Genomic DNA, 27625 nt, shown 5'->3' with positions numbered 1-27625 from the left:
CACTGTTGTTTGCTTGAAATATGTTTTTCCATCCCTTGACTTTTAGTCTGTACATGTGTTTGGGTTTGAGGTGAGTTTCTTGTAAGCAGCATATAGATGGGTCTTGCTTTTTTATCCATTCTGTTACTCTGTGTCTTTTGATTGGTGTATTCAACCCATTAACATTTAGGGTGACTATTGAAAGATATGTACTTATTGCCATTGCAGGCTTTAAATTCGTGGTTACCAAAGGTTCAAGGTTAGCCTCTTTAGTATCTTACTGCCTAACTTAGCTCGCTTATTGAGCTGTTATATACACTATCTGGAGATTCTTTTCTTCTCTCCCTTCTTGTTCCTCCTCCTCGATTCTTCATATGTTGGGTGTTTTGTGCTGTGCTCTTTCTAGGAGTGCTCCCATCTAGAGCAGTCCCTGTAAGATGTTCTGTAGAGGTGGTTTGTGGAAAGCAAATTCCCTCAGCTTTTGTTTGTCTGGGAATTGTTTAATCCCACCGTCATATTTGAATGATAGTCGTGCTGGATACAGTATCCTTGGTTCAAGGCCCTTCTGTTTCATTGTATTAAATATATCATGCCATTCTCTTCTGGCCTGTAGGGTTTCTGTTGAGAAATCTGACGTTAGCCTGATGGGTTTCCCTTTATAGGTGAGCTTTTTCTCTCTAGCTGCCTTTAACACTCTTTCCTTGTCCTTGATCTTTGCCATTTTAATTATTATGTGTCTTGGTGTTGCCCTTCTTGGATCCTTTCTGTTGGGGGTTCTGTGTATTTCCGTGGTCTGTTCGATTACTTCCTCCCCCAGTGTGGGGAAGTTTTGCGCAATTATTTCTTCTAAGATACTTTCCATCTCTTTTCCTCTCTCTTCTTCTGGGACCCCTATAATACGGATATTGTTCCTTTTGGATTGGTCACACAGTTCTCTTAATATTGTTTCATTCCTGGAGATCCTTTTGTCTCTCTCTATGTCAGCTTCTATGCGTTCCTGTTCTCTGATTTCAATTCCATCAATGGCCTCTTGCATTCTATCCATTCTGCTTATAAACCCTTCCAGAGTTTGTTTCATTTCTGCGATCTCCTTTCTGGCATCTGTGATCTCCTTCCGGACTTCATCCCATTTCTCTTGCGTATTTCTCTGCATCTCTGTCAGCGTGTTTATGATTCTTATTTTGAATTCTTTTTCAGGGAGACTGGTTAGGTCTGTCTCCTTCTCTGATGTTGTCTCTGTGATCTTTGTCTGCCTGTAGCTTTGCCTTTTCATGGTGATAGGAATAGTCTGCAGAACTGGGACGAGTGACGGCTGGAAGGACTTCCTTTCTTGTTGGTTTGTGGCCCTCCTCTCCTGGGAGAACAGCGACCTCTAGTGGCTTGTGCTGCGCAGCTGCGCGCAGACAGGGTTTCTGCTTCCTGCCCGGCTGCTATGGAGTTAATCTCCGCTGTTGCTGTGGGCGTGGCCTGGCTCGGGCAGCTACTCCAAAATGGTGGAGTCGCGTTGGAGCAGGAGCTGCTGGGAGGCTATTTATCTCCGTAAAGGGCCTCCCTGCTCCCTGCAGCCCAGGGGTTAGGGTGCCCAGAGATCCCGGATTCCCTACCTCTGGATTAAGTGACCCGCCCTGCCCCTTTAAGACTTCCAAAAAGCACCCGCCAAAACAAAACAACGCCCACCAAAAAAAAAAGAAAAAAAAATTTTTAATTAAAAAAAAAAAAAAAGGTGGTCGTTCGTTTTTCTTTATTCTGCGGTGCCAGCCTCAGGCCTCTGCTCACAGGTCTTTCTGCCCTGTTTCCCTATTATTGGGGTCCCTATCCCTTTAAGACTTCCAAAAAGCGCTCGCCAAAACAAAACAGCAAAAAAGCAAAAAAAAAATGGTCACGCGCTTTTCTTATACCCTCTGTCGCCCAGCCTCCAGTGCCTGCTCACTGTTCTTGCTGCCCTGTTTTCCTAGTATCGAGCGCCCTGCACTCTGGCCCGGATGGCGGGGGCTGGGTGTTCGGCAGTCCTGGGCTCCGTCTCCCTCCCGCTCTGCCTGCTCTTCTCCCGCCGGGAGCTGGGGTGAGGGGCGCTCGGCTCCCGCCGGGCCGGGGCTTGTATCTTACCCCCTTCGCGAGGCGCTGGGTTCTCTCAGGTGCGGATGTGGTCTGGATATTGTCCTGTGTCCTCTGGTCTTTATTCTAGGAAGGGTTGTCTTTGTTATATTTTCATAGATATATGTTGTTTTGGGAGGATATTTCCGCTGCTCTACTCACGCCGCCATCTTCTGCCCCTCTCCCTCTATTATTATTATTTTTAATAAAATGCTGAAGTGGTAGGTAGATACAGGATAAAGGTAGAAAACATAGTTTAGTGTTGTAAGAGAGCAAATGTAGATGATCAGGTGTGTGCCTGTAGACTATGTGTTAATCGAAGCTAGACCAGGGCAATAAAACATCCACGTATGCAGAAGATTTCTCTCAAAACAGGGGGGGTGAGGTTCTAAGCCTCACCTCTGTTGATCCCCAAGTTCTCACCTGATGGCCCCCCTGCGACTGTGCCTGTCTTAGGTTGTTCCTCCCTTGAGGAATCTTACCCGTCTCTGGCTAACCAGTCATCTTCCGGGGCCAAACAGGGAAATGTGAAGTTGGTAAGTGAGAGGGAAGCCTTATTGTTTGAAAAGGTTAGCTTTTTACTTCTTTGCATATTTATGCCCTGTAGCTTCTATGCCCAGCATTTGTCTTGAGGTATCTTTACCACTTGGAAGAATTATGATACTCGGTAAATTTGATATGAGGCACGAATTCTATTTAAGGGTTGTAATTAGGAAGGAAGAAGAAAAGCTATAGAATTAGCAGGCGGAAGAAAACATGGGAAGATTGATTATTTCTTTGACATATCTTCTTCTAGAGTAACTTCAGCATATATAGGTTTTAAGCTACTACTTAAATTGCGCACACACATTAACATAATAGGAGTATAGTTACATAACCAAAGCATATCTGTAATTACCAGCCATCTCCAGTGAAACCAAGAAAACCAGTTAGGCACCTTAGGCATTTGTGAAAACTTATCTATGATATGGTGGATATTGTCCAACTGAACTTGAACAGTCTGAGTGAAATCAGACAAATTAAAACAACCCATTCCTGGGGACTGTTCACATGCCATATGTTCTTTTAACAGCAAATAGTCTGTAGTTGTAAGACTTTGGAGCGCTACAATTTGCACTTCTCCAAATTCTTGGTTGAGTTCCAACAGTATAGATCCAGTCAAATTTGTTGTTTTACTGTATGCACAGGCCAGCTTAGATATCTCCTTCCTCATTCCCATGGCAAGTCCAGGAACTGGTGGGATGAGTGCATCTACAGCTGTAGCAGTGCGTGGATCTTTGTTGGGGTTTTTTGATGATCATCTTCTGGCATGAGTCTTCCAGAGAGTGCTGATGTTGGAAGTTCTTTTTCATATCGTATCTTAGTTCATTTTTGGGGTAGCCCAATTAGGCTTTGATCCTCTGTATAAACACAAACAGACCCTTTGCCTACACTTTTATATGCCCTTTATACCCTTGTGTAGAACTCATTGGAGGTTACCACACAGGAACTGCCCTCTTTTTTTTTTTTTTTTTCTTTGTTTTTGGCATCACTAATCTACACTTACATGACGAATATTATGTTTACTAGGCTCTCCCCTATACCAGGTCTCCCCTATAAACCCCTTTACAGTCACTGTCCATCAGCATAGCAAAATGTTGTAGAATCACTACTTGCCTTCTCTGTGTTGTAAGGCCTCCCTTTTCTCCTACACCCCCATGCATGTTAATCTTAATACCCCCCTACTTCTCCCCCCCCTTATCCCTCCCTACCCACCCATCCTCCCCAGTCCCTTTCCCTTTGGTACCTGTTAGTCCATTCTTGAGTTCTATGATTCTGGTGCTGTTTTGTTCCTTCAGTTTTGCCTTTGTTCTTATATTCCACAGATAAGTGAAATCATTTGATATTTCTCTTTCTCCGCTTGGCTTGTTTCACTGAGCATAATACCCTCCAGGTCCATCCATGTTGCTGCAAATGATTGGATTTGCCCTTTTCTTATGGCTGAGTAGTATTCCATTGTGTATAAATACCACATCTTCTTTATCCTTCATCTATCGATGGACATTTAGGTTGCTTCCAATTCTTGGCTATTGTAAATAGTGCTGCAATAAACATAGGGGTGCACTGATCTTTCTCATACTTGATTGCTGCATTCTTAGGGTAAATTCCTAGGAGTGCAATTCCTGGGTCAAATGGTAAGTCTGTTTTGAGCATTTTGATGTACCTCCATACTGCTTTCCACAATGGTTGAACTAACTTACATTCCCACCAGCAGTGTAGGAGGGTTCCCCTTTCTCCACAGTCTCGCCAACATTTGTTGTTGTTTGTCTTTTGGATGGCAGCCATCCTTACTGGTGTGAGGTGATACCTCATTGTAGTTTTAATTTGCATTTCTCTGATAATTAGCAATGTGGAGCATCTTTTCATGTGTCTGTTGGCCATCTGTATTTCTTTTTTGGAGAACTGTCTGTTCAGTTCCTCTGCCCATTTTTTAATTGGGCTATTTGTTTTTGTTTGTTGAGGCGTGTGAGCTCTTTATATATTCTGGACGTCAAGCCTTTATCGGATGTGTCATTTTCAAATATATTCTCCCATACTGTAGGGTTCCTTTTTGTTCTATTGATGGTGTCTTTTGCTGTACAGAAGCTTTTCAGCTTAATATAGTCCCACTTACTCATTTTTGCTGTTGTTTTCCTTGCCCGGGGAGATATGTTCAAGAAGAGGTCACTCATGTTTATGTCTAAGAGGTTTTTGCCTATGTTTTCTTCCAAGATTTTATTGGTTTCATGACTTACATTCAGGTCTTTGATCCATTTTGAGTTTACTTTTGTATATGGGGTTAGACAATGGTCCAGTTTCATTCTCCTACATGTAGCTGTCCAGTTTTGCCAGCACCACCTGTTGAAGAGACTGTCATTTCGCCATTGTATGTCCATGGCTCCTTTATCAAATATTAATTGACCATATATGTCTGGGTTAATGTCTGTGTTCTCTAGTCTGTTCCATTGGTCTGTGGCTCTGCTCTTGTGCCAGTACCAAATTGTCTTGATTACTATGGCTTTATAGTAGAGCTTGAAGTTAGGGAGTGAGATCCCCCCTACTTTATTCTTCTTTCTCAGGATTGCTTTGGCTATTCGGGGTCTTTGGTGTTTCCATATGAATTTTTGAATTATTTGTTCCAGTTCATTGAAGAATGTTGCTGGTAGTTTCATAGGGATTGCATCAAATCTGTATATTGCTTTGGGCAGGATGGCCATTTTGACGATATTAATTCTTCCTAGCCACGAGCATGGGATCAGTTTCCATCTGTTAGTGTCCCTTTTAATTTCTCTTAAGAGTGACTTGTAGTTTTCAGAGTATAAGTCTTTCACTTCCTTGGTTAGGTTTATTCCTAGGTATTTTATTTTTTTTGATGCAATTGTGAATGGAGTTGTTTTCCTGATTTCTCTTTCTATTGGTTCATTGTTAGTATATAGGAAAGCCACAGATTTCTGTGTGTTGATTTTGTATCCTGCAACTTTGCTGTATTCCGATATCAGTTCTAGTAGTTTTGGGGTGGAGTCTTTAGGGTTTTTTATGTACAGTATCATGTCATCTGCAAATAGTGACAGTTTAACTTCTTCTTTACCAATCTGGATGCCTTGTATTTCTTTGTTTTGTCTGATTGCCGTGGCTAGGACCTCCATTACTATGTTAAATAACAGTGGGGAGAGTGGGCATCCCTGTCTAGTTTCCGATCTCAGAGGAAATGCTTTCAGCTTCTCGCTGTTCAATATAATGTTGGCTGTGGGTTTATCATAGATGGCCTTTGTTATATTGAGGTACTTGCCCTCTATTCCCATTTTGCTGAGAGTTTTTATCATGAATGGATGTTGAACTTTGTCAAATGCTTTTTCAGCATCTATGGAGGTGATCATGTGGTTTTTGTTTTTCTTTTTGTTGATGTGGTGGATGATGTTGATGGACTTTCGAATGTTGTGCCATCCTTGCATCCCTGTAATGAATCCCACGTGGTCATGGTGTATGATCCTTTTGATGTATTTTTGAATTCGGTTTGCTAATATTTTGTTGAGTATTTTTGCATCTACGTTCATCAGGGATATTGGTCTGTAGTTTTCTTTTTTGGTGGGGTCTTTGCCTGGTTTTGGTATTAGGGTGATGTTAGCTTCATAGAATGAGTTTGGGAGTATCCCCTCCTCCTCTATTTTTTTGGAAAACTCTAAGGAGAATGGGTATTATGTCTTCCCTGTATGTCTGATAAAATTCCGAGGTAAATCCATCTGGCCCGGGGGTTTTGTTCTTTGGTAGTTTTTTGATTACCGCTTCAATTTCGTTGCTGGTAATTGGTCTGTTTAGATTTTCTGTTTCTTTCTGGGTCAATCTTGGAAGGTTGTATTTTTCTAGGAAGTTGTCCATTTCTCCTAGGTTTCCCAGCTTGTTAGCATATAGGTTTTCATAGTATTCTCTAATAATTCTTTGTATTTCTGTGGGGTCCGTCGTGATTTTTCCTTTCTCGTTTCTGATACAGTTGATTTGTGTTGACTCTCTTTTCTTCTTAATAAGTCTGGCTAGAGGCTTATCTATTTTGTTTATTTTCTTGAAGAACCAGCTCTTGGTTTCATTGATTTTTGCTATTGTTTTATTCTTCTCAATTTTATTTATTTCTTCTCTGATCTTTATTATGTCCCTCCTTCTGCTGACCTTAGGCCTCATCTGTTCTTCTTTTTCCAATTTCGATAATTGTGACATTCGACCATTCATTTGGGATTGCTCTTCCTTTTTTAAATATGCTTGGATTGCTATATACGTTCTTCTTAAGACTGCTTTTGCTGTGTCCCACAGAAGTTGGGGCTTAGTGTTGTTGTTGTCATTTGTTTCCATATATTGCTGGATCTCCATTTTGATTTGGTCATTGATCCATTGATTATTTAGGAGCGTGTTGTTAAGCCTCCATGTGTTTGTGAGCCTCTTTGCTTTCTTTGTACAGTTTATTTGTAGTTTTGTGCCTTTGTGGTCTGAAAAGTTGGTTGGTAGGATTTCAATCTTTTGGAATTTTCTGAGGCTCTTTTTGTGTCCTAGTATGTGGTCTATTCTGGAGAATGTTCCATGTGCACTTGAGAAGAATGTATATCCTGTTGCTTTTGGATGTAGAGATCTATAGATGTCTATTAGGTCCATCTGCTCTACTGTGTTGTTCAGTGCTTCCGTGTCCTTACTTATTTTCTGCCCAGTGGATCTATCCTTTGGGGTGAGTGGTGTGTTGAAGTCTCCTAGAATGAATGCATTGCAGTCTATATCCCCCTTTAGTTCTGTTAGTATTTGTTTCACATATGCTGGTGCTCCTGTGTTGGGTGCATATATATTTAGAATGGTTATATCCTCTTGTTTGACTGAGCCCTTTATCATTATGTAGTGTCCTTCTTTATCTCTTGTTTCTTTCTTTGTTTTGAAGTCTATTTTGTCTGATATTAGTACTGCAACCCCTGCTTTCTTCTCACTGTTGTTTGCTTAAAATATGTTTTTCCATCCCTTGACTTTTAGTCTGTACATGTGTTTGGGTTTGAGGTGAGTTTCTTGTAAGCAGCATATAGATGAGTCTTGCTTTTTTATCCATTCTGTTACTCTGTGTCTTTTGATTGGTGTATTCAACCCATTAACATTTAGGGTGACTATTGAAAGATATGTACTTATTGCCATTGCAGGCTTTAAATTCGTGGTTACCAAAGGTTCAAGGTTAGCCTCTTTAGTATCTTACTGCCTAACTTAGCTCGCTTATTGAGCTGTTATATACACTGTCTGGAGATTCTTTTCTTCTCTCCCTTCTTGTTCCTCCTCCTCGATTCTTCATATGTTGGGTGTTTTGTGCTGTGCTCTTTCTAGGAGTGCTCCCATCTAGAGCAGTCCCTGTAAGATGTTCTGTAGAGGTGGTTTGTGGAAAGCAAATTCCCTCAGCTTTTGTTTGTCTGGGAATTGTTTAATCCCACCGTCATATTTGAATGATAGTCGTGCTGGATACAGTATCCTTGGTTCAAGGCCCTTCTGTTTCATTGTATTAAATATATCATGCCATTCTCTTCTGGCCTGTAGGGTTTCTGTTGAGAAATCTGACGTTAGCCTGATGGGTTTCCCTTTATAGGTGAGCTTTTTCTCTCTAGCTGCCTTTAACACTCTTTCCTTGTCCTTGATCTTTGCCATTTTAATTATTATGTGTCTTGGTGTTGCCCTTCTTGGATCCTTTCTGTTGGGGGTTCTGTGTATTTCCGTGGTCTGTTCGATTACTTCCTCCCCCTGTGTGGGGAAGTTTTGCGCAATTATTTCTTCTAAGATACTTTCCATCTCTTTTCCTCTCTCTTCTTCTGGGACCCCTATAATACGGATATTGTTCCTTTTGGATTGGTCACACAGTTCTCTTAATATTGTTTCATTCCTGGAGATCCTTTTGTCTCTCTCTATGTCAGCTTCTATGCGTTCCTGTTCTCTGATTTCAATTCCATCAATGGCCTCTTGCATTCTATCCATTCTGCTTATAAACCCTTCCAGAGTTTGTTTCATTTCTGCGATCTCCTTTCTGGCATCTGTGATCTCCTTCCGGACTTCATCCCATTTCTCTTGCGTATTTCTCTGCATCTCTGTCAGCGTGTTTATGATTCTTATTTTGAATTCTTTTTCAGGGAGACTGGTTAGGTCTGTCTCCTTCTCTGGTGTTGTCTCTGTGATCTTTGTCTGCCTGTAGCTTTGCCTTTTCATGGTGATAGGAATAGTCTGCAGAACTGGGACGAGTGACGGCTGGAAGGACTTCCTTTCTTGTTGGTTTGTGGCCCTCCTCTCCTGGGAGAACAGCGGCCTCTAGTGGCTTGTGCTGCGCAGCTGCGCGCAGACAGGGTTTCTGCTTCCTGCCCGGCTGCTATGGAGTTAATCTCCGCTGTTGCTGTGGGCGTGGCCTGGCTCGGGCAGCTACTCCAAAATGGTGGAGTCGCGTTGGAGCAGGAGCTGCTGGGAGGCTATTTATCTCCGTAAGGGGCCTCCCTGCTCCCTGCATCCCAGGTGTTAGGGTGCCCAGAGATCCCTGGATTCCCTACCTCTGGATTAAGTGTCCCGCCGTGCCCCTTTAAGACTTCCAAAACGCACCCGCCAAAACAAAACAACGACCACCAAAAAAAAAAATTTTTTTTTAAGTTAAAAAAAAGGTGGTCACTCGTTTTTCTTTATTCTCCGGTGCCAGTGTCAGGCCTCTGCTCACCGGTCTTGCTGCCGTGTTTCCCTAGTATTGGGGTCCCTATCCCTTTAAGACTTCCAAAAAGCGCTCGCCAAAACAAAACAGCAAAAAAGCAAAAAAAAAAAAAAAAATGGTCACGCGCTTTTCTTATGTCCTCCGGCACCCGGCCTCCAGTGCCTGCTCACTGTTCTTGCTGCCCTGTTTTCCTAGTATCCAGGGCCCCGCGCACGCTCTGTGTCTGCGCTCTGGCCCGGACGGCTGGGGCTGTGTGTTCAGCATCCTGGGCTCCGTCTCCCTCCCGCTCTGCCTATTCTTCTCCCGCCGGGAGCTCGGTGGAGGGGTGTTCGGCTCCCTCCGGGCCGGGGCTTGTATCTTACCCCCTTCGTGAGGCGCTGGGTTCTCTCAGGTGCGGATGTGGTCTGGATATTGTCCTGTGTCCTCTGGTCTTTATTCTAAGAAGGGTTGTCTTTGTTATATTTTCATATATATATGTTGTTTTGGGAGGAGATTTCCGCTGCTCTACCCACGCCGCCATCTTCCGCCCTCCGGGATGAGCATTTTTTACCTTTCCCACCCACAAAGACCATCAAGGTCGTTTTCTGAACCAAAAGTCAACCTTGCTGATATGAGTGGTACAGTTCTCCAAGCATGTGGAATGTGTGGGGGCGATCAATTCTTATTTTAGGCAGCCGCTACTGCCTCCTTCCCATCAGGCAGCAATATGAGCATTTGAGCATGTCATGGGTGCAGGATCAGGAAGTGGGGCACACTCCTTGGGCTTTCACAAGTCCACCTTGCCCTGTATTCCTGTACCTTTCACTCATGTTTCTGCATCTGTAACAGTGGTTTCAACCAGAGATGACTTTTGCCCCTTAGAGGACAAATTTCAATGTCTAGAGACATTTTCAGTTGTCACAACTTGGGGCCTGCTCCTGGCATCTAGTGGGGAGAGGCCCTGGATGCTGCTAAACACCCTACAGTGCACAGGACAACCCCCAGAAAATACTTACCCAGCCCATAATGTCCTTAGTGCCGAGCTTGAGAAACCCTGCTCTATAGTGAGAACTTCTGATGTGGAGCTCGCTAACGGGCTTATGAATGACAGGGAAGCAGAGGGTGAACAGTCACATCCCTTGCCCTTTCCATTTGTTCCAGGTTCTTTGCCCAGTGGCTGGGAAGAAATCTAAGACAACTGACTCTCACTGCTGGCCTTTGAGCAGCCTGCCCTAGTGGGACTTGTCTGTCTTATGTGGAAGTGAGAGTGAGAAGTCAATACAAACTAATTACCTCAACATGATAGGCCTGTAAGAAAAGTATGTACTCAGGGTTAAACTGCCTGAGGATGGTGAGTCAAAGAGGAGTTAACATTAGAAGGTTGAGAAAAGAGACTGCCAAATGCCTAAGCAGAGAAGAATATTCCAAATAGAGTTACATATTGAAGGGGCTGGCATTTTCAGAGAGCAGCCTGAAGTTTACTGGTACATGGGCCATGGAAGATGAGGCTCAAAGCTAAACTGGAGCGAGATAGCAGGGCCTTGATTTCTAACCAGAGAGTTTAGACTTTGTCCCGTAGGTTTGAGGTTCTGCTAACCTTGGTAGTTAGCATTAATTTGGGTTTTGGAAATTTGGGCAGCACTGTGAGAGCAGATTAGAGTGGGGAGAGGCTAGCATCAGAACATCTAGTAAGGAAGCTATTGCAGCAACCTAGGCAAGATGTGATAAAGGCCTAAACTAAGGCACTGATGACAGAGGTAGCAGATTCTAGAACCAGGCAGATGTGGTAGAGAGGTCTGATAGTGAGGGAAGAAAAGGAGTGTGGGTCTGACTCTATAGACTCTCACTTGCTCAGCTGGTAGAAGTGGTTCTTGAAACCACTTATTCATACCTTTCTATACAATGTCCACTTCTGTAATACTAAGTGCCACCTTGGAACAGGCGTAAGTGACCTTTGGCTCAGGGAATTTACCTGTACCATCCTCACCCTTGATTTTCTGATGCTACTGATGATGAAGAGACATTTTTCTCTTCTTTTGTTATTTGCAAATGTGTTCAGTTTTATCAGAAATATTTAAGAACACCAAAGAACTGAAGCATTTAGTACCCAAAACTGAAATCTTCCCAGCACTGATGTTTATTCTTTTGTATATTTAGGTCCTTCTCCCAGATTTAGAATTTTATTTTAATCTTGGAGATTGGCCCTTGGAGCATCGAAAAGTCAATGAAACCCCTGGCCCTTCACCTATCATTTCTTGGTGTGGTTCTCTGAATTCACGAGATGTTATCCTTCCAACATATGACATCACCCACTCCACACTTGAAGCAATGAGGGGTGTTACAAATGATCTCCTCTCTATTCAGGGAAATACAGGTAAATTAAAGTTCATTCTCTAAGAAAAGCTTAGTGGTAAAAAAGGCAGAGGGAATGTTTCATCCGAGAGGGTAAAGGTATATATTTAAACAACTGGTGTTCTTATTTTCCAATGAAGGAAAAAAAAAACAGTACCCTAAACTCTAAAGTGGTTTGTTTAGGATACTTCTAATCCAAAAATTAGGTATGTGGGTTGGGCAAGCAGTGTCCAAACCTACAGTAACTGAGTGTCTTTGAGGTGTTACTTGTAAATACCATTTAAAATTATGTATTCTGAGGTTGTTATTTAACTTAATTCTGACTCCAGTGCCTTTATATTCCTGGATAAAGTGAAAGAACATTTTGAAATACATAAAATTATATGCAGATGTAAGAGAATTGTGACAGCAGTGTGACCCTGTTATGGACCTCCAACACTTTGTAAGGAATTTCCTCTTTCTGCCTCTCTTGATCCTTTATAACCTGAATTCCTATCCCCTTGTTTGATAGCCTTAGATATATGGTGCAACATACCTTTTTATTAAACCAAATTCCCTGAGTAGAAAAAAACTTTGTCTTTATAACCTCTATTTCTGTTTATTGTGCTTTAGTGGGCTTATTTAATGGACAAGACGATACTTTTTGTAAACTTTCTAAAGATAACATAAGGTGAAACTGACTTTTTATTTGATAATAGTGAATTTCTGAAAATTCCACTAAAATACTAAGAGATTGACTCCCTTCAATTTCTCTGTTTTATGATTTATACCATAGAACACTGACAGGTGTCAACTAATGACCTCTCTTTAGAATGATAGAATAGATTTATGAATTCTTCTGGAATATTTTTCCTCCCAGGAAAGAGAAGATATAAATATATGTAGATAGTTGAGTTATACATATATATTTGTACTTAATTTAACAGCATATTAGAAAAAGTCTTCCCTGTATTCAAAAGTGATGTGCTCAAAATTCTGAACCTAATCATTAAAGGTGTGTGGGTGTTACTGGTCACCTTGTCTTAGAACAAAAACCTAATGCACTTTTTATTGTGAAGCACAGAACTCAGAAAAAGCTGATGTCTTGATGTGTGGGCTAAGTCATTGAATCTCTTTTTGCTTTGAACTTGATCCAGCTTTATTTTGGATATCTCCTACTGTCATACAATAAAAACTACAATATTTGAACTCTAATAAGTAAACAAATGAGTGAAATTAGAGCATTCTCATGATACAGCAAATAAAAAGACTGTTTTTAAAAGTCTAATCTTGAAACTATGTCAAGTCAAATTGAGACTCGATCCCATATTTTTTGTAAATAGCATCTACTTTAGAAGATGAATAGTTCATAAAAATGCTGTAGCATCTTTAATGACAGCTTTAATGACAGTGGTAGATTAAACCTGATTGTACTTACTATATAAAAATGTCAAGTTCATAATCATATTTTTTTATGGCCTCAAACTTCTAGGGCCTTCTTGGATCAATAAAACAGAGAAAGCTTTCTTCAGAGGTAGAGATAGCCGAGAGGAGAGACTCCAGTTGGTACAGCTGTCCAAAGAAAATCCACAGCTCCTAGATGCAGGAATTACAGGATATTTCTTTTTCCAAGAGAAAGAAAATGAGCTTGGAAAAGCTAAATTGATAGGTTTCTTTGATTTCTTTAAGGTATGCATTTATGTCTTCCTGTATGGATATGAAATGATAAACTTGTGTTAAAAGTCTACCAAATAACTGCGCTTGGGCAGATGTCATCTATGTTGTGAACTGACAAACTTTCTCATCAGGCATAGGGACTTATAAACCCACTGTGGTTTCCTTTTCCTTTCTAGTTTTTATTAACTCTGTCTATATTTAATACATAAAATATAGTAAAAGTTTTAACCCAGGGGTTTTGGTACATTTATTTGTGTTTCTCTTTTTTTTTTCTTTTGTTATTTGTTTTAATGAACTGGGAATATAAATGTCTTTTACTTAAATTATCTTAAATGCCTTTTGTAACTAGAAAAACTATAAATTCCATGTAAGTAAAATAGGAGCTAGAATTGGGGTTAACTCCTGCCTCTTGTCTTGCCCATGCCGCTAACTGTGGGACCCCCCTCTCGTAGTGCCTCTCAACAAGTGTGATGCCTGCCTGACTCCTTCAGAGCCTTGTCCTGAGGCACAGAGGAGAAAGACATGTGAATGATGTGACAAAATCTGAGTAGCTAGGAAACTTCTTGGTACCAATTACTTAAGAAAAAATTAATTACTAAATCTGTGAGTATATCCTGTTCCTTTCAATGTGGTATAATGAAATGAACATGGGATATGAACTCAAAGAATAGAGGTTGGTAAATTTCTCTGATCACCAGTTTTACCATTTGTAAAAAAAAAAAGGAGGGCATGATAATACCTGCTTCCCATTATTATAATCAATCGAAGTTTAATTCTTGTGAAAAGTGATTTTGAAATGTACATCAAAGTTTATTTATCCAACAAATACGTAAACAGAATATGTCCTGAGTTGCCAGCATCACCCTAGTCTTTAAACTTCTCCAGGTTTCTGTCTCCTCAACTCCAAAACTGAACAGTGGAGATCGTGCCTTCTTTTTCATATTTACATAGGTGAAAGGAACAAGTGAAATAATATATAAGTGAAAGTATAAATTGGTATCAATATTGAGCCTTCATAAATGTAGAACTTTTGAAAAGTTTTCCTAGCTGGTTATGGAAATTCAAATTCCCCATTGCATATAATTGAAATATATATTACTATTTCCTAAAATTATTTATCATCATATCCTTAAACAGGTCTTAAAATTGACATGCTAAAGACTGCTTATGATTTTAATACAAAGAGAAAAAGTGAGTTAATGAAATAAAAATGTAAAACTTTTAAACACTGAAGTTGAAAATGGAAATTCCTTTATATTTAGTAGCATAGTGTTGATGAGAAACCAAAGTGCAGCAAATGACTGCTAACATTTGTGTTTGTCTGCTTGTTTTAATCTTTTAGTACAAATATCAAGTGAATGTGGATGGGACTGTGGCTGCTTATAGGTACCCATATCTCATGCTGGGTGACAGTTTGGTTCTGAAGCAGGACTCGCCATATTATGAACATTTCTATATGGCACTAAAGCCTTGGAAGCATTATGTTCCAGTTAAAAGAAATCTAAGTGATTTACTAGAGAAACTTAAGTGGGCCAAGGTATGCTTTCTGCAATTTAATTTCTTTAAGCAATAACAAACTTGCCAGTATTATTTACATGAGTTCCACCATAGCACAATTTAATTTGACATGAGTTAGTCAAAAGGAATGTCGTTTCTGAAATTTTTGTTCCCTTGAAAAATATCTAAAGAATCAACATCAGGATCATTTTATATACTCCCTATCAATGTTTTTGAGGGTTTTTAGATTTGAAGTCCAGTGTTATGTGGAATATAGATTTTTTCCTAAAGGAGTCACTATTTGTTCATATACACATAAGCAAAGGCACACCAAATAAAGACTGAAAAGACCACGGTTAAGGTGCTTTATGCACAAGAAAACATTTAGACAACTGTGGCACTCTTTCCTTTTCCTCAGAAAAAAGACACAAGTTTTATAATGAGTGCATGCTAGACAACATCCCAAGCATCACAAGTTTCCCATAAAATAAGAATTCTTTTTTTAAATGGAAAGTATTAAAAAGCTGTTTGTTTTATTATGAAGCTGTAAAAGTTTACCTCCCTGTTATAAGACTTTTCTCTATTTTTAAGTTTCTGAAAAGCAGTGTTTGGTTATGGCAATAACTGGGTGCCTGAGGCAGAGTCATTTTTTTGACCTGTATAAAACAGAATCAGAATTGCTTGCAAATGGCTTTTCCTATGGGCAGCATGGCAGAATATTACTATTTCCAAAAGTATAATTAGCAACACTGGCTGTTCTTGGTGCTAGAGGAACAGCCTGTGGATACTAATGACTGCATTTTTTATTACAATGAGATAGTCTTTCATAGATACCATTTTATAACAACTTTTTGGCTCTGAATGCATATTATAATAGAGCACTTAAGAGGTGTCATAACATGAAAAATGATTCATTTTTTCTGGTTTGTATTTTAATATCAAGCAGAGTGGCCCAGGTGGGTGAACAGATGTTGAGCCCCAAACTTCCTGGGTAGCTAGGAAAATACTAAGGTAGTCACAGCAGAGGCTGCATGTGGGGTACTGCCCTGGGGCAGGTGGGGGGTGTTCTGGGCCCAAGAATAGGGTCCAAACATGTATGATCATTTTTCTTAAACAGATCTCTAGGAAAGTACTTTGTCTATTTTCATAGCTTCCTTCAATTATATTTTCATCGTTTCATCTCCCATGCTTGTCCACATTCAACCCACATCTGTCCTACCTCACACTCTTAGATTTATTTGTGAGTCACAGGAGTAATTTTCCTTCATTGTTTCTTCTTAAACCTTTCAGGAAAACGATGAAGAAGCCAAGAAGATCGCAAAAGAAGGGCAGTTGATTGCTAGGGACCTGCTGCAGCCGCACCGGCTTTACTGCTACTATTACAGAGTCCTACAGGTTAGTTCAGACTCCTCGTCTGGGTCCAGCATCCTCAGAACACATGCTCGGCCTGTATGCCTTGCTTGGTGAGGAGGTCAGAGTCAGCCTATCGAACCCTTGGCCAAGCCAAGGCACCACCCTGCGGAAAGCCAGGAATAATGCCAAGTCCCCTGTGGCCACCACATCCTTACCTTCATTCAGTATTATGAAAAACAATGCTTAGAACCTTTGCAGACACAGATTTAAATCTCCTCCCATGTTGTCAGTGCTGTCTTTTATCAAAGGCCTTATGAAATTCTTAGTTTAGATGTTTTCTGAACCTTGGAGAACAATATCTTTCCTAATCTGGAATATAAGAAGATTGGATTAGAGATCATTAATATCTCTTTCTGCTCAAAACATCCACCTCTTTGTTCTCCTTTCTACTTAAGATTCATGTTTTTGCCATCACAATGCAGGCTGGGAAGCAAATATTTAGCTTGTTGTATAAAATAAATGAAATACATTTATAATAATTTATAATATGCAATTATATAATATATGATTATAATAATTTTAACTGAAGTGCAAGTGCTTATTGGGAATCTAAGGATTGATTCTTTGCACAACTATACTGTATTTTACTCAGTAAAATCTAGCCAGAAAGAAAAAAATAAGAAATTGTGTTTTTGTTTTTAACAGCTTATTTTTCTATAGGCAGAAAAAAGTAGATTCCCTCAGATGCCTGTGGATATTATGCTCTCCTAGAAAAATTAAAATGATAAATTACCCCATTTACTAAAAGCAGCCTTTCCCTTAAATGAATTCTGTCCCCTCTGCTGATGTAGCTATAATTTAAGTAGCTACATATGAATCTCCCCCTAAAATATTAACTAGACCCATGTATTATGTCAATATTTTGTTGGATTTGGTCCAATACCAGGAACATACAACTAAATGTACATGGAACCACTGAACTGAAAATCCAATTTATAGGAATATTTTAGTAAGTGACCAAAGTAAAGGGACATTTCCCAGGCCTGTCACTATTTACATAATGTGTGTGACTACAGAACTAGAGGGAAGGATATGTGAGACTACCAACTTCATTTTGAGATTCTCAACATCTTTATTTGCTGATTTGAATGTTCAACAGAGTTCATTGTTCATTAACAAGGGGAGGAGAATGCCAAGTGGTACTGTTGTTTTGAGTAGGGAAACTTGGCTGGACATTCCTTTTATAGAGGCTTCCTACATACATATAAAATTGTGGATCAGGATCCCTTGTTAGATTGTGAAATATTACACTAGTGCCTATGATCACTGAAGTTAAAATGTAACTTCAGGCTAGGAATAAACCAGACCTTTGGTTTTAGTCTGAAGATACACAGCAGCTAGAAATAATGGTATGAGTGGAGTGGGGAGGATTCAAGGGAATAAAATATGGACTAATCTTTCAGTTGCCTTCAAACATATTTCAGAAATATGCTGAGCGCCAGTCCAGCAAACCCACAATACGTGATGGAATGGAACTTGTTCCTCAGCCAGATGATGACATGTCCATCTGCCACTGCCACAGGAAAAAATCTTTAAGAGAAGAGCTTTAAGCCAGCCCAGATTCAGACTCTTGTGTGTGCTGGCAACATCCTCAGTGGAATCATTGAGATAGAATGTAAGCTATGAAGAGCACAGTTTAAAAGACTTTATCCAGTGGACTGGTTCTCTTGGTAGCTTTATATAATGTGGATGGATGGAGCAATATTAGAGCAAGTATTACCAAATATCTTCAAATATTAATGTGTTTTAAGTAAAAACTATTATCAGCATCACAATTTCCCAAAAAAAACTTGGGAATCAAACTACACAGAGAGGCTTGCCTAAGTATAAATCCCTCTCTATGAAACTATTTACATCATATTTATTGGTTTGTTTCTATCCTTTATTCACTTCCCTTTTTCTCTTCTAATTATGAAGAAAGATATTTGTTTGGGCAGAGTTTTTCCCCCTCATTGCATAATTTCTCCTACAAGTTGGTTTTGACATTCAGTAGTAGCAAGTGCCTTTTAGAAGGTCTGATAAAAAAAAATCAAGGAAGAAGATGACTCTGTTCTTAAAGGTAGCTTGGAGACTATGGAGGGAATTTTTTTTTTTTTATGTTTACTCCTATTTAACCAAGTTTTACCAAGGCCTGAGACAAAACTAAGAAGAAACTGTTCCTTGAGCTAGTAATTCCCAACCTATCTGGGTTGTATACCCATCAAGGACAACATAGTTATTAAAATAGATGAGAACATCCTTTGAGTACCATTCATTATCTGTATATTGAACAGACAGAAGGTGGGGATCTTAAATTCTTTGTAATCTTTAAAAGGGATACTTGAAAACCTTTGTGACCAGCTGCAGGAAACCTGGTCTCTTGAGAACTCATAATAAGCTGATGACAGAAGCAAGCATCCATTCCTCACTCCACCCCTCCTCTGTTTTACTGGATTGCATTACTAACATAAAAACTCTGTGGAAATTTCCTTTGCCTTTTAGGACAGGGTCAAGACTTAAGACTTACAGCCTAGAAATTCATTACACACTCCCTGTAACACCACCAAGATTCAGCTCACTAAATCACACACTGCAAAAATGACAGCTATCCATGCTCCCAATCTAAATATATTTACTCCCCCAGTTAAAATATTTACTTAATTTGGAAAACAATGTAGCTACTTTAAAGTAGTCATATTTACTCTTCTTTGAAGATCAATAAGATTACATAACATTTTTGAACCAGACAAAAGCAAAACTATATTTATGAACAGTGTAATCAAAGCCAAGTGTCCCTGGAAAATTAATAGCCTTCAATTGTTCAAAACCACAAGTGCACAAGTATAAAATAAAGGGTAAGCTGTACTGAGACCGTCTCCTGGTGACTCCATGTCCTACATATATTGTACATGGAGTTTGGGCTTGTCAAAACCAAGATTATGGTAAGAAAGTTTGCTCTTATTCACACCTCTCTGCCCTCCAACCCCAGGTCCTTCCTGATGGCTACTTGAATTTTGTTAGTAACATCTTAAATTTTGAAATTTGTATCACTTGCTGCCAGATAGTCCTAATAGTTAAAAGCAAGTTGAGACAAACCAGGCAGCTTCTGGGTGTGGAACAGGCAGGATGAGCTTAAGAAATTAAGTGGAGACTCTTGAGAAATTCCACAGGAAGAGAGCAGCCTTAATCTAGATAATCCACCATCTCACTAACTCAGTCACAGCCTTTAAAAGGAGTTAGTTCTACATGGCTTCCTGGTTTGTTGACATGAATATAACTTATTAAAACTTGGATTCCTAGAACTCTGATTCTTTTCCTTCCAGTTCACATATTACCCATATATTACATTAGTCATTTTTAATACTTCAAGTTTCACTTAAGATATGATTTCTAAAAGAAGAAGAGGGATGTAAGGATATGAAAGTGAATATAATAACTACATTTGTCTAAGTAAGCTATCAACCTGTTTGTTGCAGCATTATTTTATCAATAAATGTTGGAAATCTTGAAAAGCCATCCTGAGGGAATTGGCTAAATGGAAACTGATACATCAAGGAGAACAGTACAACCTTAAAGAGGATGAAGCAGCTCCGAATGTGCTGGCATGAAAGATTTCCATGACAGTGTTCAGTGAACAGAACAAGTTACAGGACAACATATACAATGTGAAACATTTATGTAAAAAACAAAAATATATCCATGTGCTTGAAAGTTTGGAAGGAGTGAGATATCTGAGGTGGGATTGGAATGAAGGGAATTTTTATGTTTTGACTTATACCTATCACATTTAAAATAGTTTTACTATAAATATGAATCAAATTGTAAACCAAAGAAAAATGCCAACCTAAGGAAAGACAATAAATGCACAACAAATATACATAGGACAAGAAAATGGGTATTTACATTTTCTATTATGCTGTTTTTAAATCTACTATGTCTAGAATTTTGTATCATGGTACATACTATGTATATTTTTTAAATAAATTAAATTTTCTAAATAAAATTTTGAAAAAGACAAACTTCATTTCAGGAAAGAGATTGTAACCTTGATACTATAGCCTTGATGTTTCTATAATTGAGTTGGTCTAATTTTAATTCTATTATGTCTTCATGAACAAAGGAACCCAAACTGCTGTCACTAGCACTTAGTTCCCAGTTGGTAAAAATCTAATATTAGAGGAAAAGACATGTGGGCTCAACACCATTATTTTCAGTTATTTCAGATGAAAATAACAATAAGTGCAGTATCTTAGTTCAGGTTGCCATTATAACAAATACACCAGAGACTGGGAGGCTTAAACAGCAAATATTTATTTCTGACAGTTCTGGAGCTCTGGAGATCTCACAGTTCTTCAAGATGAGTGCCAGCATATCCACTCTGGTGGGAGCCCACTTCCTTATTTGCAGACTGATTCTGTCATTGTATTCTCACAAGGCAGAGAACAGAGAGAGGAAGCAAGCTCTCTCCTGTCTCTTGTTACAAGAATACTAATCCCATCACTTGGACTCTACCCTTATGTTCTAATTACCTCCCAATGGCTTCATCTTCAAATACCGTCACATAGGGACTAGGGCTTCAACATACTAACTTGTGGATGGTGATGGGGGCGGTATTGGGAGGGAGAACATTCAGTCCATAGCAGGCAGGGGGAGGACAAATGCTCCCCTGGCATACTATGGCCAAGGTTAGAAGAAATATAAATATCTTGTTTGGAGGGGAAGAAAATCATCCTTGTGGTTATGTTTGAGTTCAAATAGTTTGAAGCCAAAATTGCCAAACCTTAGAGTTAAAAAAAACCCTCTTTTAGGCACAGAACCACAGTTAACCCCTTCCCAACTACTGCTGCTCCCACCTCATGTCAGCCTCTTGTGGAGCCTGAGGTTCCAGACACTGAGATCAAATTTAAGTGTCTTGTAAAGCCAAGTTCTGTCTGGAGAGCTGTGTAGGAGAGAAAGCTTAGCACTAACTTTACACTGATAACCAACAATGCAACATTTGATAGACATAGGAAAGTAAAAGACTGGGGTTTGCTTATTCTATAGGAAGAAATAGCATATCCTGAAAGTGGGTAGGACGGGTGAGGAGGTAGTGTGTTTACAGGGGATAAGACAGCCAGACGTGAGGAGACGAGGACAAGACAATTACAGAAAGAACTATTTTTGAGAGCTACCTATTGTGTTCACCCCCAACTGGGTGTATATTCTTCAATAAAATTCTGATGCAAACCACTTGGATTTAGTGTCAGACTCCCCAGGTTCTGGGGATCACTGCTCCAGAAGACGACCTTACTGACACCAGCTGCAAGTGAGGTCCCCAGGCTTCCCACTCTTCTGACTGTCTGACTACAAATTCAGGGGTCCTGTGACCCACCCTCAGGTTCGGTTATTCATTAGAACAACTTACAGAAGACAGGAAAATACAATAACTGTAACAGTTATTATAAAGGATACCATGTTCTGGAAGGGAGAGCAGACCTTCCATGCCCTCTCCTGGCGAGTCACAGCATATCATCCTCTGGGTACATCAATGCGCTCATCAACTAGGAAGCTCCATTGAGCTTTGTTGTCCAGAGTTTTTATTGTCCATTACATAGGCACAATTGATTAAATCATTGGCTGTGAGTGAACCCCATCTTCAGCCCTTCTCCCCTCCCTGGAGTTTGGACGCTGAAAGTCCCAATCCTCTAGTCCTGTGCATGGTCTTTCGGTGAGAAGGTCCCATTCTAAAGCTATCTAGCATCCCACCCTGAGTACTCATTGGCATAAAAAGGAACTTCCACCACTCAGGAAATTCTAAGGATTTTTGAAACTCTGTTCCAGGAACCAGAGACAAAAGACTGGGTATAATAGCACAATACTTCGAAAGCCTGAGAACTGAGGGCCATGAGGTTTGATGCAAGGGAATGAAGTAGCAAGATCACCTTCACTCCAGAAGGTTTGGGACAAATGCCTGAGCCTTACAGCTAAGAGATGCATTAACCAAATCCCATGCAATTTAATTCAGAGAGTGTGGTAAGGAGATATTTTAAATACACTGAGAGTAAGTCTCTCTGTGGTTTCTGAGGGTTATCACCCACACTTTTGATGAACTAGTGGGCAGCAAGAAGTACAATGCTTCAGCTGACAATGAACCAGCCAAAGAAACATGAAGGCTATTTCCCTTTCACCCCTCTAACATTCCTCTCCCCAGAGTAACAGAACTTCCTGCTATGGCCTATGTCACTAGTACCACTAGCACTGCAGCTAGGAGCAGGGAGCTGCAGTACAAATAGTTGAAGTTCAAATAGTTTCTGAGTCCTGCAAGGAAAATGGCTCATCTCCTGCCCCATGTTCTTATCATTTACAATCAGGGTGATACATCAAGTGATTCCCTGATTTTGAATAGTTTTTGGTAACATGGAGACTTGCAAAGAGGGAGAATATTATAACAAGGTTCTAATTGGTTGCCTCGATGAAGCTTTCTGTTGTCTCCTAATAACTCTAGAACGTACATTAAGTGTGAGATACAATTTAGATTTACATAGTTATCCCATCTGAGACCAAATAGTAACATAAAGGAAACTTTAAAGTGCAAGTGATCAACAGCAGGGTTCTCCAGGGACAACTTCCTTGAGAGCAACTTCCCTAAGAACAAAGTGCCCAATTCAGTGGTGGGCGGGAGCCTGATCCTACTGGCTTTCGAGTTACACTCTGAAACAACACATTGGAACTTTAAAACTGTCTATGGTGAGAGAACTTTTCAGCACCAGAAATTGGCAGATGCAACAAATCAGGGTTTTATTATGTTTTTGAGAGTGACGTACCAGCACACCACTGCTAATGTTTCACAAGTCTTTATTGACAATTTTAAATTGTTCTACTGAAAAGGGAAAATCCTGTATCATTCAGGATACTAAGGCAGAAATAAGGGAAATTCTAATCCACAGACCTGATACAGAGCCTCATCTGGATTTTTGTACACTCATTCATTGCTACTAGCATTGTTAATTGGTAAGCTCCTTTTAAGAAAATAGCAAGGCAATCCTTAACAAAAGTCATGGCGGTGAGGGAAACAGTGTGCAAAGAATTAGCTAATGGAGGTAACTTCCCTTAGGTTCTTCAAACTGCTAAACCTCAAAACATGAGTATTGTTGTCTGGTTTGAGGCCCCTCTGTCTCCTTCTAGGCCACTGCAAGACTTGTGCCTTTGACTCATGCCTAATCTTCAAGGGCGACATTGTGGTTTTCTAATACATAAGGTGTTTACAAAAAATTCCATGACCTAAACCTAACCAAGGAAGTGAAAGACCTATACCCTGAAAACTACAAGATGCTCTTAAGAGAAATTAAAGAGGGCACTAACAAATGGAAACTCATTCCATGCTCTTGCCTAGGAAGAATTAATATTGTCAAAATGGCCATCCTGCCTAAAGCAATCTACAGATTCAATGCAATCCCCATCAAAATACTATCAGCATTCTTCAACGAACTGGAACAAATAGTTTTAAAATTTATATGGAACCAAAAAAGACCCCGAATAGCCAAAGCAATCCTGAGAAGGAAGAATAAATCAGGGGTTGGGGGTGCAGGGGAGAATCTCACTCCCCAACTTTAAGCTCTACTACAAAGCCACAGTAATCAAGACAATTTGGTACTGGCACAAGAACAGAGCCATAGACCAGTGGAACAGAATAGAGACTCCACACATTAACTCAAACATATATGATCAATTAATATACGATAAAGGAGCCATGGACATACAATGGGAAAATGACAGCCTCTTCAACAGCTGGTATTGGCAAAACTGGACAGCTACATGCAAGAGAATGAAACTGGATCATGTTTAACCCCATACACAAAAATAAACTTGTAATGGATCAAAGACCAGAATGTAAGTCATGAAACCATAAAACTCTTGGGAAAAAAACAAAGGCAAAAATCTCTTCAACATAAACATGAGCAACTTCTTCATGAACATATCTCCCCGGGCAAGGGAAACAAAAGCAAAAATGAACAAGTGGGACTATATCAAGCTGAAAAACTTCTGTACAGCAAAGGACACCATCAATAGAACAAAAAGGCATCCTACAGTATGGGAGAATATATTCATAAATGACAGATCCGATACAGGGTTGACATCCAAAATATATAAAGAGCTCATGCACCTCAACAAACAAAAAGCGAACAATCCAATTAAAAAATGGGCACAGGATCTGAACAGACACTTCTCCAAAGAAGAAATTCAGATGGCCAACAGATACATGAAAAGATGCTCCACATCACTAATCATCAGAGAAATGCAAATGAAAACCCCAGTGAGATATCACCTCACACCAGTAAGGATGGCCATGGCCACCATCCAAAAGACAAACAACAACAAGTGTTGGCGAGGTTGTGGAGAAAGGGGAACCCTCCTACCCTGCTGGTGGGAATGTAAATTAGTTCAACCATTGTGGAAAGCAGTATGGAGTTTCCTCAAAAAACTCAAAATAGAAATACTATTTGACCCAGGAATTCCACTTCTAGGAATTTACCCTAAGAATGCAGCAGCCCAGTTTGAAAAAGACAGATGCACTCCTATGTTTATCACAGCACTATTTACAATAGCCAAGAAATGGAAGCAACCTAAGTGTCTGTCCATTAGTAGACAAATGGATAAAGAAGATGTGGTACATATACACAATGGAATATTAATCAGTCATAAGAAGAAGACAAATCCTACCATTTGCAACAACATGGATGGAGCTAGAGGGTATTATGCTCAGTGAAATAAGCCAGGTGGAAAAAGACAAGTATCAAATGATTTCACTCATCTGTGGAATATAAGAACAAAGAAAAACACTGAAGGAACAGCAGCAGACTCACAGAACCCAAGAATGGACTAACAGTTCCCAAAGGGAAAGGGACTGGGGAGGATGGGTGGGAAGGGACGGATAAGGGGAAAAAAGGGGGGCATTACTATTAGCAGACATAATGTGTGGGGGCACGGGGAAGGCAGTATAGCACAGAGAAGACAAGTAGTGGTTCTATGGCATCTTACTATGCTGATGGACAGTGACTGTAATGGGGTATGTGGGGGAGACTTGGTGATGGGGGAGTCTAGTAAACATTATGTTCCTCATGTAATTGTAGATTAATGATACCAAAAAATAAAAAATAAATAATAAAAAAAAAGATCCCATGCCCACATCCAGGGGCAGTCCTGACCACTGTCCAAGTTTGTTCTAGTGCCAAAACCATAGAGGAAAGAAATGGCATGTAACTCCTCTCCCTCTACACTAAATATTTTTCCTGTTTCATACTAATCTGTTTCCTTATTTGTCTTTACATGACTTATAAAGAGAAATATTTGCTAACTGGAAAGCAAGATTTCATAAATACATAACTACGTATTGTATAATAATAAGGAAAGAAAAAAGAGAAAAAGGGAGGGTAGAATAACCTGACAGGGAACAGAGAGAAGAGAGGAAGGAGCTTTCTATAAAACCACCCAGAAATTCCCTGAGTTGTGTTTCCTACTAAACTATTCCTAGGTTTAAGCAGGTGCATATAAATGAGGAAATAGAAAACCTGACATTTTTTTAGTCTAAATGATCCTTTGTGGTTACTATAAAAAGCATACTCTTGAAGAATTGAAAATTTATTTTACATGTATTACAGCAATCAAAAAAAAAAAGCCTAAGCCTGTTTGAATTACTGAATTCTTCTGAGTCAGGGTAGAGGTGACATAATATATGCCGACTGTTAGGAAAGAGTATAAAACCTAAATGTGATTTATTCCCACTGGATGTTTAAATATTTTAACAGTAAGGTATTAACAAAGGCCACGTGGTGGAACCTGCTCAGGCTGAGAGTGGGGGTGGGGGAATTGATAAGGGCCTGGCATACCTGTTTGAGTTTTTTTAAACCTACCAATAAGATTAAGACAAATGTAAAAGAAAGATATAACTGGCTTAGGCAATATTCTGGGGAAGAATGTGAACCCTGTAGTACTCAGCCAATGAGGAACCAGGGGAGGGACTCGCGCACTAGGAAATAAATTGCACCAATCTCCCCAGGTGTGCCTGCCCACTAGACACCCTATTTTGCTATTTCCTTTGTGCAGAAATTGGTTCGTTAAAGCCTCGCTCCGCTGTTCTCTTTGTCTCCGTGTCCACTTATTGAATATGGACCAGTGAGTGTGTTTCTCACATGAAATAGTAACAATTTTTCTTTTTTTTATAATTCAGAGAGGCGCTTCATTAAAAATATATAGAGCTTATTTTTAAAGTAATATATAAACAAGGTGTATACCAAAGACATATTTTTGTTTCATTCTGTACATTTAGAAATATTTTTTCTGAAATATTTATTGGCTGAGATTTGTGGTATTTTGATTGCAATTTAAAAATTGTAATATATACACAAGTTTACCATTTTAACCATTTTTAAGTGTGCAATTCAGTGGCATTAAGTACATTCACAATGTGCAATTTTGTAGTTTTGAATTTAAATTATTTTTACCCAGTTTATACTAGATTACAAATTAAGCACAATTGTTTCTATGATTGTATTTGCATAGTTTATTATTCATAGATACTGGGTATTTGTGCATCAAAGTAACTACATGAAAAACATCTGTAGCTCACCCCTCCTGCTTATTATGATTACCATAATGATTTGAAATAACTCTGAAAGCTCAGTGAGTACAAAGTTTTTCTTAGGGAAAAATTATTTGGATTTTTTTTTTACCCCTAAAGTTCAATTTTTCTTACAAACTTGTATTACATGCCTATGCAAATGGAGGAAATAGCACAACTGGGCAGTTTCTGAACAAGATTATTTTACACTGCAATAGTACTTCACCACCTGAAGCATTGTGAAAGTATGATATTTAGAATTAAGGCAAATCAAACTTGCTTTAAATCTACAGTATTTGTATGATTTAAGTTAATCTGAAAACCCATTTAAAAGATCATCGGTTTTCACTTTAAAACTGATTGGGTTTTAACTAAGTAAAATGAGAGATGCTAACTCTATTTATTGTGGTCATTTTGCAACATATACAAAGATGAAATCATTATGGCATACACCGGAAACAATTACACCTCAATTTAAAATAAATAAGTAAATAATAAAACTGGTTTAGGCTTTACCAGCCAAAGGGCTTGAATGAATATAAAGCATTAAACTGCAGGTACTTGCCACTCTTTGATCCTGGGCAAGACCTGGTGAATAGCTTTAAAGATAGGGTTTTAAAATTTACAAATTAACATACTTAAACATTAAAGGTTTCATATACTTCTCAACATGTTTAAACTCCTTGGTTTAAGTGGCCAGGCTTTATCGTATTGAGCCCAAATTATCAGAAAATCACTTTGGTTTCCCTTCCAAAACGCTTTGCCTCAAACCTATTGACAACCGCAGTGAGGACTTTTTAAAAAAAAAGTCCAACCCTGCTCACATTCCCTCATCTGGGCCCTGAAGGACCGTGTTTCGAGGACTGGTC

At 39.4% G+C, this 27625-nt stretch overlaps 1 protein-coding gene across 5 annotated transcripts in view; it reads left to right on the top strand.

Moving 5' to 3' along the window:
- The window catches only part of POGLUT3 (protein O-glucosyltransferase 3), a 41548-nt gene extending 21386 nt beyond the window's left edge, over positions 1 to 20162 (top strand). For 3 of the 5 annotated variants that reach the window (XM_036902664.2, XM_036902663.2, XM_036902662.2), the window contains 5 exons: positions 11420 to 11636; positions 13086 to 13282; positions 14613 to 14807; positions 16058 to 16162; positions 17605 to 20162. In XM_036902664.2, the coding sequence (XP_036758559.2) occupies positions 11420 to 11636; positions 13086 to 13282; positions 14613 to 14807; positions 16058 to 16162; positions 17605 to 17730 (840 nt within the window). In that variant the 3' untranslated portion in view covers positions 17731 to 20162. The remainder of the gene's footprint in view (positions 1 to 11419; positions 11637 to 13085; positions 13283 to 14612; positions 14808 to 16057; positions 16163 to 17604) is intronic. The other 2 variants (XR_008993301.1, XM_057490693.1) reach the window with 2 other exon arrangements.
- The last annotated feature ends 7463 nt before the right edge of the window (positions 20163 to 27625 follow it).

This window comes from Manis pentadactyla, chromosome 13 (genome assembly GCF_030020395.1).
Source record: "Manis pentadactyla isolate mManPen7 chromosome 13, mManPen7.hap1, whole genome shotgun sequence".
Taxonomy (NCBI): Eukaryota; Metazoa; Chordata; class Mammalia; order Pholidota; family Manidae; genus Manis; species Manis pentadactyla.
The sequence above is the reverse complement of the archived record's forward strand: the minus strand, read 5'-3'. Positions and strand labels throughout refer to the sequence as shown.